A 13,027-nucleotide genomic window follows, 5' to 3' on the forward strand; every position below is an offset into this window, starting at 1 on the left:
GCAATGCCAAGGTCAGTTCAGAAGTTCAGCCCTTTGAGCCAAAAAAACAAGGCCAAGTTCATCACCATGAATTATTCTCAGTGTTCAAAAAAGAAGAATAAAAAAGAAAGTAAATGGAAAATGGAAAACCCAAGCTGGCAAGCTGTGTGTTTTCGGTCCGTTAAGATCAAATGCAATTGTACCAATAGCTTTCCGACTTTCGGCCATTGTGCCAAAGTGTTGGAGCATATTGTATATGGCTGGCGGGTAAAATAAGGGGAAAATGCAGTCATTTTCATTTTGCGACTACTTGACTTTACCCCGCTGGGGGCAATCGTGTTGCACAGTTGCACTAACACGAAAAGGCTTTACGAACTGGCAACATAGTTGGCCCAACTTAACAAAGCGCAACCATGTAAAGTTGCAAAAATGCGCAAAAAAAAAAGCTGTTCTACTTTGCGTTTAATTGGCTTGCACTTGGCAGTCGTTAAATATGAACAAATTAAGCAGAATCACTCGTGTGTGTGTTTTGGGAAATCTTTTAAGTTATCTTACAACTTTGTCATTTATCAATTCGGCTATCACAGTTTTTTCTTTTGCAATCGGCAATTTTTTATTAGTCCCGCGGCGAAAATCCATCAATGGGAATATAAAAGAAAAAAAAAACAGACACCATAAGAAATTGGAAACAAGCATCAATTGATTTCGGTTTTGCAGCTGGCAGCACTTGTTTAAACTAAATCATGATAAATGACCAAAACGTCCAAGCAATCGCCATTTTCCTTTCATGGCTGGATATTGCCATCCAGAAAAACAAACTTGTATGTCCAACATATTTTTCTGCCACCATTTCGCTTCGAAAAATGAAAAATTTATCGTTAATACTTCACTTTTTATTGGCCTCTCTCTATGCTATTTCCGAGCAATTGTTTTTTCTATACGTTTCTATGTTGCAGTGAGGTCTCCCTCAAAAACAAGGAAAACTTTTAATCGCCCCTCAAACGATTGACAATCTTGTGAGATCCATTAAAGTGCAGCGTAATCTCAGAGGAGTCCTGCTGCTGACCCAAGTATTCAATTAAGTTCCATGGCGCACCGAGGAAATCATTCACTCCACTTCACACTTCTTCTGGGCACACCCTGTGGCTTGTGGCCAAAGTGGCCAAGAGTATCCCAGTGCTGGCCTGCGAATCAACTTCAACAAATTGTAACCACAAAAACTTGCTGTGCCGTTTTAAAAACAGTTTAAAAACAGTCAAACTTCCTTAGCTACTGACACAGATGAAGTTTCATTTACAAAGAATTTGAGTGGCAGAATATACCTGGCGGGAAATTCAAAAGAAACTTCCAATTGACAAAACTTTTTATGGGATATAATGTAAGTCCTTTTTTTGGTTGAAATAAAATTGTCTCTTCAAGTCTTTTGCATTGTATTATTTTTGGAATAAAGTACTTCAAACTTATGTAAAATCTACAAAATTAGTTTAAACTAAAGAAGTACCACTGTACTAGTTGGCAGTCATAATGTGACTGCTGAAAATGCAGCTAGCCAACGAGGCAAAGTGATGGCAATGAGCTAGAGATTTATTGCCCACCATAAACAAAGTTCTCAGTGGGTAGCAACAGTTTCCTGCCTTTAAGTGCCACCTTAAAGCGCGAGATATGATGATGATGATATGGATATGAGAGAGATGGAAATGAGACAGGCTGCAAATCGGGCCAAAACAGCAGACAATTCATGCGAACCGAAAGCAAAGCAGAAAGCATGAAAGCAAAAGCATGAAAAGTAAAAGCAAAAGCAGAAACTGAAGGCAAAGGAAATATTTGCATAATCCAAAGTGGAAGGCAAATATGGCATGCAATTCGGGAGCAAGCTTGGCAATGGTTGACTGCATAAGCCGCACTGCATGGCCACTAACAAGTGCCGAGATGTTCTCAAAAGGGGTTGACTCCTCCTGACCTCCCCCTATCCACAAAACCCACCATCCGCCCCTCCCCCCCTACACCGTACGTCCCAGTTCTTGTTTGCTACGCTACAGCAAAACACAATGCCACATCGGCTTGGCTCCCAGAGCATTTCTGCCGTCGGCAGGCTGGCAACAAAAATATGTGTCAACATATTGTCGAAAGCTGTTGTTTTTACTGATGTCGGAACAAAATGTTAACGTCAACAAGATGGCATTCGGTCTATGCGTTTTTCTTTGGCAATTTTAAACATGCAATGACAAATGGCATGCAAAAAAAAAAAAAAAAGCGTAGCTTTAATTACAAGAAAACAACGCATAGATGATGCTCATGCAGATCCACACAAAATTCAAAGCCTGTATGGAAACTATATATTTTTCATAAAAAGTCAACACAAAATCTGTTCAGTGACTTATTTTACACAAAAAATATTAAATCAGAGATTCATGATGATGATGAACACTATTCTGCCAAAAAGTCATAGTTTTTATTAACCAAATAAATCTTTTTACTTTCATTTAACAAATATTTTCTGCTGATATTTTTCCATTCACACTTAGCTGACTGAAGTTTTTCTCTCTGCACTGCCAAACTATTTTTAATAACCTTCTCTTACATATTTCGTATGCCCTTCTGACTTTTACAGAGCAGAATGTGATACAAATTCTTTTGGGCAAAAACAGAGTGAAGAAACCTAAAACAGTGCAAATACAGACCTCAGCAGTATATAAAAAAGGAAGAAAAACTAAGAAAAAATGGGAGAAAAAAAAACCAAATGCTAATTTAAAGAGCAACAAAGTAAGGGAAAAAGTCTGACTCTTAGTCACTAAGAAAAATGAAGTATCAAATGAACTTCAAAATCAAAATGAAAGCAGTCTATTAATAGATCAATTTAAAATTCCATAAACATTAACCTTTAAGAGGAATTCATAAATAAAAGACAACAAGTAAAGGTAAGGTCCTGGGCCAACTTCAAAAGTGACCAAGCGGTTAATGGGCCCAGCGGTTTAATTGCTTTTAAATCAGAAAGCGGGCCTCGTGAAACAAACTAATTAAAGTGGCAGAGGCGGGGCAATTTATGGAGATCAAGTAGCCGCCGCGTTGTCATAGCAATAAAGTAAAGGACAAACAGCTCCAGAATCATTTTGGGGGAATGGCATAAGTAAGCGGCAAAAGAGCCTCGAGAAAGCCTACAAAATGAATTGTATTTTAATTGTGCGGCATAAAATTGTAAAAATACCCATGCCTTTCGACCTTAACCATGGTCTCAGGACCATTAATTTCCAGGTAGAAAGAGAAAGTCGAGGCAATAAAATGAATTAATTAAAGCTGGAAATCGGTGGGTTGTTATTACAATGGCCAGTCAGCATCCTAGTATCCCATAATGTTATCCAATTAACAGCTCACTTGCCGGCAAATTAAACTTGACATTGTGAGGGGAATTTTAATCTCTGAACTGCACAAAAATTTACGACTTGACCGGGTTTATATACAGAGACAGTTAGTTTATGAAACTTTCACATCACTTTCAACTCAACAACAATGTTTCGAATATAGAGATTTGTAATTCTTGGAAATATTTGTGCTGATTTATTTATTCTGCCATTTTCACAGGCACTCTTGACTCTTGTCTGACATTTTGTTGCTGGCATTGCAAATGCCATTTGTGCGTTTTATGCGACTGTAATCCGCTCAACGGCAGTCAATTGTCACTTGTTCCCCTAACAATGATAAAGTCGCAAATAAGTAACAACTTTTTTCACTCGTAATGCAACGTGGCAAGGGGCAATGCCAACAATGTCTCTGCTTACTTGCTGCAATTACATTTGTTCTTCTCTATTATGCTTTTTTCTATGTTATTATTCCCCCAACTGTAAAACAATGCAGGACTCTCTAATTAAACATCTTTTTATGCTCAACCTGAAGAGGTGAGGAATTCCACATTTTCATACTTAATGAAGATAACTTGCCATTTGCATTTTACGACTCTAGCTGGGCAGCAATGCATTATATGTTGCCCTGCATTGAAATTTATCCTATATCTGGGCTATAAGCTATAAGCTGAAATGTTAATTAGCTTTTGAGTACAATAACTCGGATGCTAAATAAGTCTTACACACATTTTGAATCTCAGTTTATGAGTAGCTGAGAGAAAGTTGAGGTAAATTTGATTTAATTGCTAATGGAAAGTAGAGGAAGTTTCCTAGAATAGTTTATAGGTTTACGTTCTAACAAGTTTATTATTTAACAGGAAATAAAATCTAAATCTGCACCTCAAATATGTAATAAATTCTTTCCAACTTCACTTAAGAATTTCCTTTGTAACTAAAGCTTAAATCTACTTTACTGCTGTATAAATTAATGCCATTCTATTACTGAAATATTGCAATATTTTCCAATTACTTTAAAGCCTTTTAGCTTGTTATCCTGAGCACCTTTTTTATTTACCTGAAATGCAATCAGGGGACCCTTAATTTGTCAGCATGGCGAAATTTATGCGTCCGATAAGTGGACCTCGCTCGATATATATATATATTTGGGTAAATGGGTTTGTGAGAGAGCGCCCAAGTAAATGCGATTGGGAAATATTTGTCTGCCTGTCGCCATGCAAACATAAATTAAGTTGCAGGAAATCTACGTAATTTACGCACAGGCCTGACTATGTGGGCGATTTGCCTGCGTTTGGCTTGCCACATAAGTTGTTTATATTGTGGCTAATGTAATTTTTGGCAAATAATCATCTAATTTGTTTTCTCTTGCCTGTCTTCCTCGACGCGTATATGCATTTAATTTATGTCTGAGCCTGGCAGCCAAATGATTTGCATTTGAATACGGGAAAATTTCATTGAAACCAAAAAACTACACTGGGAGATATTTTCTATGTTTGTATTTCATAAAATAAAAGTGTTTGAAATTTTTATTAAAATGTAAGTCAGAGATTGGCAATCATTTTTTAGTTAATATAAAGATTTAGATATTGGTTTATATATGAGAAATGTATTATATAATACATACAGTTCCTTGCTTAAGAACACTTTTTCCTATTTTTTCAAAATTTATCAAAAGTTTTAAACAATTTCATCAACATTTTTGATTTGTTATGGGAAAATTCTTAATGGTAGACAAATCTAAAAAACATAGCATACTTTTCGGCACTATTTGAAAAGCAGCTAACATATCATTTTTCCTAGTGCACATCTAGATGTTCTAATCGTCTTAAGCTCTTAAATGCCAAAAACCAACAAATGAGATGTTTTGCAGCCTTTGAGGACTTAACCCATTTTGGCCATTTGGCGTTGAGAGTCGTCCCGAGCCTCTAAAGCGTGAATGTCTATATATATATATATATCTTAGTTGTAGATCTAAGAGACCAACTCGTGAAAATGTGACAGACTAACTCCGGTTGACACATGACAAAGGTGGCCTTTGAATCAGAGAGACCTCGGATCCAGCTCGCTGACCACAAAAGAGGCAAAGGCAATGACGGCGGTGGCCCACTCACAAATGCAATTCCTGCCGAGATTTATGGCACCCGCTGGCTGTTTGCTGGAAAATGGGAAAACTGAAACCAGAGACCAAAAAGGAGGAAAAGCTCATCACGCTTTTGGCTCAAACGTGCGACTCGGCCCAGATGACATGTTGATGCGGCACACTTTCAGTAGTAGCCCAAGACTTCAGTTTTAGTACGTGGCCCCATCTGACGCACTATATTCTGTGTGAAATTAAGGACCTCTTTTGGCATTTCCCTTGAAAGCAATTCAAGTGGATTCCCATTCCGGAGGACGGTTTACTATATATATATATATAAGATGCTTAAACACTTTTTGCTTGGCAGCAACCGGGGCTCATAGATCATGCAAATCATCAGGCAAATAAAATTCTCGTAATGCTAAGAGCGACACAAACAATTTAATAAAAACCAGCTTAAAGGAAATTTACATGCTTCACAGGATTCGCAGATATTTCACCCAACCATTCCACCGAATTTTCTCGAAGAAGAAAAATCTTCTTTGTCTGCTGCAGAGTTCATAGTGAAAGTTTTTTTTACTTCTTCTTTTTTTTTTGCATGCCATACACGACTTTCGGCATTTTCTTTATTTTTCTTCGTTCTTTTTTTTTTTACCCCTCCATAGACGTCTGTGACTCTGTTGGCTCGTTTAACTTTTGAGCCAAGTTTGTCTGTCGACATAGTTTCTTTAACCTTGTCCTTCAGTCGAGCTGCGAGCTGGTAGCTCCTCTCCAAATCGAATTTGTTTTCTCCACAATGTCTTTGGTCTAAACAAATGGTAATAAGCGCAAGTCTTTGACCGTTTGCTCAGTGCACACACTTATTATGCAAATACTTAAGTTCAGGCTATGAACTTAGGCTAGATTTGGGGTTCGTTTTTTTTTTCTAAAATCGTTAAAGGGCGTGCACTTCGTATTGAACACTCTCTGGAAAATATGTCCCACTGCGAGGCAAGGATATTTATGTAGTGAAAAGAAAACTTTGCTGGAAAGTTTCGACATAAATAGCGCGGTTAATATAACTTGGAAAATATTCCAAATGCCATCAATTTCGAAACTTTGCTATCTAAGCTTTAAAATATTTCAAATTGCTATTTCATATTTACTACTTCAATTTCTCTGATTGTATTTCCACTAATATACCGATGTTTTTAAAGCCATCTACATTATTCAAATGGGTATCAAATGGGAGCCCCAGCCAAATGCAAATAACCAAAAGTCTGGCAAACGACAATGAAATCGTATTAGAGGCCACGCCAATCTGCCTTCACCTCTCAACTTAACATCCAACGAGCCAAATTTAAATCATACAATGAAGAAATATTACACCTGCGGCGAAAATTTCATTTTTGGCCCCCGCCTTCCAGCTGGAATCAAAACATAAATTTGTATTTCGGTTGGGTTGGGTGGGGGGTGGTAGAAAGGGAGGAAATAAAAAAGCAATCACACGGAGGAAAAGTTCAACTAAAATATGATAAAAATTTGAATACATTTCTGTACGATTATAGGTGGCCGAAATGGAGCTGTATAAATGCAAATATGCGTGTAATCAGCTTATTTACGCATGTTTATTTTATCAAGAGGGCCGTGTCGCCCCGAAAATGATATTCAATTTGTAAATTATATTTCCCAGGGGCTCGCGGTCAAAATGGGTAGAAAAGTTGTGAGAAAACTTAGCTTCTCACTTGTATTTTATGTTAATTCCAAGCATCAGGTCGGAAAATATATATATATTCATGCGTATGTAATTAGAGGAAAACTCGACTGCTGATGGTTTAATTTACATAAATTTCTCACCAGCTTGTTTGCTGTGCAAGAAAAGTGTGCCTTTCACTCGCTCGTTTTTATCCTTTCTATTCAGAAAATAGCACAAGAAAAAAAATAGAGCCTCCATCTGTCATTCTCATATTTTTTTTTTTTGCGTGGCTTGCACCCTGCAATCCCACATGGCGTATGCGCAATGTCTTTTGTTCCCTTCTGCCGCGGCGATTTTTCTTTTTTATTTTTTTATTTTATTATTTTGTTTTTTTGTATTTATATTCAGCTCTGGGCAAAGTTATTTACCGTAAAAATATAACTTTTTCTTTTTCGCTTATTTTCCTTTTGTCCCTTTTCTCAAGTGGTTGTTTGTTTATGGAATTTTCATTTGTCTCCTTTTTTTGTTTTATTTTTTACTTCCTTTTGGGTTTTAGCTGGGACATAAATCTTGTGCTTGGCTGCTGTGATTTTTATGTAAATATCCAACGGACTCAAAACTGCACAGTAACTGTCAGCAGTGCATATTCGCATATCATGCAACTGCCGCGAAAAATAAACCAAAATAAAGACAACAAATCCCAGTAAATAAAGAAAAGTACCTCTGCCGCGCGGCTTTGTTTACTTTACAAAATAGGAAAATCCAAGAAAATCTACTTAGAGACTAGCACTCTGATTCATCCGGTGATAGTCTCGTCCATTGTATCGCACTGTGGTCCAGTAGTAGAGTATATCTCCTTCTTTCAACTCCGCCTCTCTATTGGTGTAGGTCCAACGGCCTTTGGCATCTTTGCCTATAATATCAGCTGCCCAAGTTTGATCTTCTAGACTGACAATCGGTTGGTTAAGTCTGCCGTGGAATGCAAATAGCGAAATTCCCGGTTCATCTTCTATGGAGACCTCAAAACCCCGGGGCTCTGGACAACTAACTTTAGCTATTGGAACTTGATAGCCCGACATTGTCTTTCTAACTGAACGGCAGTATACGTCAAACTGAACTTTTATAAAGAAAGTCAAGAATGCAATCTAAAAGGGTGAGTATTCTAGAGATAGCAAGCAATACAAACATTCGACCAGGGGAGTCTTATGAGCCCCTTTTTAATGATAGAAGTAATTTCCAGTTTAGATCTCAGATTAAACCTTATAAAATAAAATTATACAACTTATAAAAACCTAAACAAAAAGAAGTTTTAATATATTTCTAGATATAATCTTTACTTTCAACTTATCTATAAATCAGAAATACCTATATTTATGATAATAAAAAGTGCAATGTGTTCTAAATAGAAGCCTACGTAAGCTATAGATAAGAATTCTTCAGACTTTTTCATATCAATTTATTAACCTTCTACGGGCAAAAAACTAAACATATATTTATCACCAAACAACACTTAATAACAGCAAATATTTGACATAATTCCTAAAACTTAATTACTATATTATATTACCAAGCAAATAGCTCTTAACACCCAGCCTACAACTGATGGGTTAAGACATATTGTTGATTTTGTCATTTCATTTTCTTTGCTTTCTAGGGGTTAGCCTTTCACTTTGGATGACTAATAGTTTCTGACGGCATTATTTACACATTGAAGAGCTTAAGACATTATTATTTTTTCTTCGGAATTTCATTGTTTGTCGAGATATTGTTTACTGCAAGCGATAATTTCACACCCGAATGCACCCAAGAGCCTCCTGGTTAATTGGAAAATATTGTCAGGCCATTCGGTTGCTGTTGACAGCATCTATCCTGTGTCTTATACCAGCCCAGGCCATAACATCCCACCCATCCCATCCCACATTACATTTCATTTCATTTCCTAACATCGCCACACTTGACTGCTGATTAATTAAGTAAAGCAAATCAAGCGGAGAGCAAGGATCTGGGTCAAGAAACCGGATCTGTTAATTAATTTTGCTTAGTGCATGTGTCGGCTTTGACTCGGCTAATGGCCGTTGACTTCATTTGGCTTTAAAGCACAAAAACCAGCCCGGAAAACCGCTCAAATTGAAAAAGAATAGAAGAATAAGAAAAGCAAACTCCCATTGAAGGCTAAACAAAAGCCACAATGGCCAACAGCCATTCTTATGCCCATCTGATAGTCTTCATTATGGCCGTTCCTGCTGTTGTTTTTATTGGAATCTCTTGTTGTGTGGCGCCACTCAAATGTTGCGTATGCGCCCCGTATGCTCTCTATGACCAACAAACAAAGACAAGGCATTTGTATAAAATCCATAAAAAAAATATTTGAACAGTCAGCCCCGTTCCATGGGGCGTGGTCGGGGTTCAATCTGGAGATTTAACAGAGGAATCCCCATCCTACCATTCTGCCCACTGGGACAAACTACATTTGCCGGGCGTACACTATAAATAAGCGCCACATGCTCAACATTTTTATGCTGTTTTATTGCATTGCGCTAAAAGGCAAGCCCGGAATTGAACCCACATCCCAATCCCATGGCCGACATTCTCACAAGACTCTGTATCCGCACATGTCGAGCTGCTCGGCTCTGCTGCCAGAACCTTATTATGTGCTACATTTAACGCCCTCTCTGATAGCCAAACGCTTTTTCCTGGAGCCAACAGTGCTGCCAGCTAAAGATTAATCAAACTGGCTAAGACAATAAGGATAAATACAAAGGTTGTTTTCGCGCTTTGAAATTTGTCTTAAAAGTGAAAATACAGTCTCACACTTAAAAAAATCGAAAGTTTTTTAATAATCAAGAACTAAAAGTTCAAGTTTATACACAAACTTTGCTTTTTTGCTTGTCCTTAAGTCCTGAATTTCTGTAAAAGTTATGAAAAATCAAAAACATAAAAAATAGAAAATAAAAGGGTCTTTATTTCCCATTAGTTTCGAGTGACTGGACGTATATATTATAACACTAATTACATATCATTATATTTTATTTAATTTTCAAAAGAGAAATAAGTTTTATTTTCCAATTTATCTCTGAAAAATAGGCCACTTTGTTCAATGAAAAGACAACACTGTTAACATTCCTTCATCGTTGAAAGCTGAGCAAGCAAAGCTGTGTATTGTGTCAGTCTTGTTTGCTGTTTTCCACTCTTCAATTCCCACTCAAACATAAACCCAAACTGAAACCCAAGCCCAGCCCAAAATTGTTGGTTTTCCCAATGGCAAATGCAATAAAATTAAAGTTGTTTGGTGCGGTGGCCAAAGCCTTTCCTTTTCCATTTTCCTTTAGCTGAAAATGGTACCTGCGGTTAGTGTTTTAGCCACCATTTTTCCACCCATTTTCTATTTTTTTTTCGTCTGTTAGAGTGTAGCTGCTGAACACCCTTTTGGAGCCTTGGCTGCAAATCGATGAGCAGTCGTAAAATGCTCCCAAATTTATTGCATACTTTTGTGCGTGCAAATTGCGTGCAGAATGTGTACATGTGTGCGTAGTCTTAGAGTCTTAGAACTTTTACACACTTTTGATTGGCTTTCGAGCAGCTTAAAGTTTAATAACAAAAGGCGTAAATTTTATGAGGGAAATCATTAAATCGTTTAGCTCAATGTGCATGCATGAGAGTCGCGTGTGTGTGTGTGTGTTTGGTAGTGTGATTTACTCGCATGGTAAAATGTCAAATTTAGTAATTTACCGCGAAAACAATTGCGACTGTAAATTATTCTATTATCTCCATCGCGCATAAACAGACAGAAGGTTTAATTAATTTTTGGAAATTAAAACCAAACACCCAGCCCAGCTTACATCAAATGCAAATTGAAACAATTAAATTACATTGCTCTATAATCTCGCAGTTATTGAATCAGGCGGTGTAGTAAAACGTATAAAAACTTTATAAACGATACAGCTGACTATGGCCAACTATGGCAGACATCATCAAATTAAATGGCCTGGCCACAATGCAACAGTTAAAATGCCAGACAACAATGGCCCAGGATCCTTGCCAGGGGCACTTCAAGTCTAGTGAAATGGTCAAGTGGGCTTGGTCAGGAAAAACTGCAGCATCAGCATCCATCCCCAAAATAGGGGGTGCACAGGTGAGGAAAGACCTGAAGAGCCGTTTAAGTCAATCGAGGCATAAAAAATGTGCGCTGGAAAAGCTCAAGATGTTCTCCCCTCGATGCTCGCCAACCACAACGAAAGTTTTCTTCAGGTCTTTTCAAGCAGATGGGCATTTATCAAGAAAGGAACGTTTATTCACTAGATGGATATTTTTTCAAGTGCTATTCCACACACACACACACACACGTAGGAATAACGAAGGAGAGGGTCCTCGAACCCTAAACGAAATGATAAAAACTTGTATGAAGTGCCTTATATATGTGTGGGAGTTACTGAAATGTACTCTAACTTAAAGTATTAGTGCTTGGTTAAAGAGTTTGTCAGGTAAAAGGGTAACCTTGATATGTTATACTTTCTTCAGAGGATTTCTGACATTCATGGATATTTCTACATAAATTTCAGTGAAATCAAAAAATATCTTCATCTGAAAGGTTTGTGATGAACTATATTTTGTATTTTATTGAAATGAAGCATTAGCAAGAACAATTCCCAGCATTTGTATGGTTTTTCAGAAATCATTTTTCACAGAAACGTCTTTTCCAAAAAGTTACTTCCCCAAAGAATTTATAAAAAGCTACAATTCCTGATAAAACTATGCCAAACTTGCATTTATTAATATTTTGTGAAAATAATTGAATGGCTAGCGAGTGAAATTTCGCAGCAAATGAATTGTGTCTGCTCCGTGCGGAATACCTGGTATTTTGAAAACCACCAATACGTGCCTGACTGCCAGGATTGGTAAATTCCCGGAGCCAGGGGAGAAAAGCAATATCATCATCATTTCTCCGGCAAGTACTTTGCCACCCACAATGTCACTAATTGCGAGATTTGCTGGCGCAGTGAAATCGACAGGAGATCTCTTTTGAATTTACCACGGCAACTTTTCTCCAGTGACGGCAAATGCAAATATTTGCGATGTTTCGCCGACGCCAACTCCCTCCTCCTTGGCTCCTGGCTGCTGGCTCCATCTCCGGCTCTATCCGTGATTGGAATTCGTGGCATGGCGGCGGCACACGGAATGCTAGGGAGGGCTGAAATCACGCAGTTCGCATACGCCATTGAATTTTAAATGAAGATCCCCGGGACCAACTCGCCGGAGACAATGACATGTTTATAAAAAAAATTAAAGAAGGGAAAAGACAAAAAGTGCAAGGAGCGAAACAAGGCGTCCGCCCCTTACCAAGGCCAGAAGCCACTTCTTGGCCCGGACCACGCCTCCATTTCGCGCTTGGAATAATTGGTGACGTGGGCACGTCGTTGTCACGGTCGTTGGCGCCGCCTGCACATCCACAGCTTATAAAATTTTTACCGGAATGCCGCGAGCATATGACATGGCTTCGCTCCGGGTATGCGACTCCGGCACTATGCCGTGCCACGCCTGCATCTAATAAACCGTAATGGCGACGACACTCGACAGAAGTGCGCATCGCCCGGCTATACTGGGATCCTGAAATTAGCAGCTTCCTGGAGAAAAAACACCAACAATTTGGCAAACAGAAAACTCAGCACATAATCTCGAATTTATTAAAAATAATATGCGGGGATAAAAACAAATTAAGTGTGATTTGATATACTCTAAAAGTAGTGTCTTGTCTTTTTTCAGTTTAGAAGAAAATATTAAGCATGAAATGATGATGATTAGCTCGAAATATAGACTTAAACTGGACTTAAGGCTGCCTTTGTTTACATACGAAAAGGAAAATTCATCAAGTTTTCCTTCAGCCAAACTTCCTAAGATAGTCACTTATGCCCACCCAATCGTAGGGTATTATCAAACAGCTTA

The 13,027-nt window shown here is 38.0% G+C and overlaps 1 protein-coding gene across 1 annotated transcript; it reads right to left on the reverse strand.

The window, feature by feature from the left end:
• Window positions 1–7,795: 7,795 nt before the first annotated feature.
• On the reverse strand, window positions 7,796–8,275 carry LOC108104450 (gram-negative bacteria-binding protein 3). The gene has a single exon (XM_017210513.2). It carries the CDS (start codon window positions 8,164–8,166, stop codon window positions 7,864–7,866), a length of 303 nt encoding a protein of 100 aa, XP_017066002.1. The 5' UTR covers window positions 8,167–8,275; the 3' UTR covers window positions 7,796–7,863.
• Window positions 8,276–13,027: the final 4,752 nt, after the last annotated feature.

This window comes from Drosophila eugracilis, unplaced genomic scaffold (genome assembly GCF_018153835.1).
Source record: "Drosophila eugracilis isolate 14026-0451.02 unplaced genomic scaffold, ASM1815383v1 contig_1765, whole genome shotgun sequence".
Classification (NCBI taxonomy): Eukaryota; Metazoa; Arthropoda; class Insecta; order Diptera; family Drosophilidae; genus Drosophila; species Drosophila eugracilis.

Excerpts from the sequence above, each read along its gene's own strand:
- LOC108104450 (XM_017210513.2), bottom strand. The coding sequence starts at position 8,166 with ATGTCGGGCTATCAAGTTCCAATAGCTAAAGTTAGTTGTCCAGAGCCC.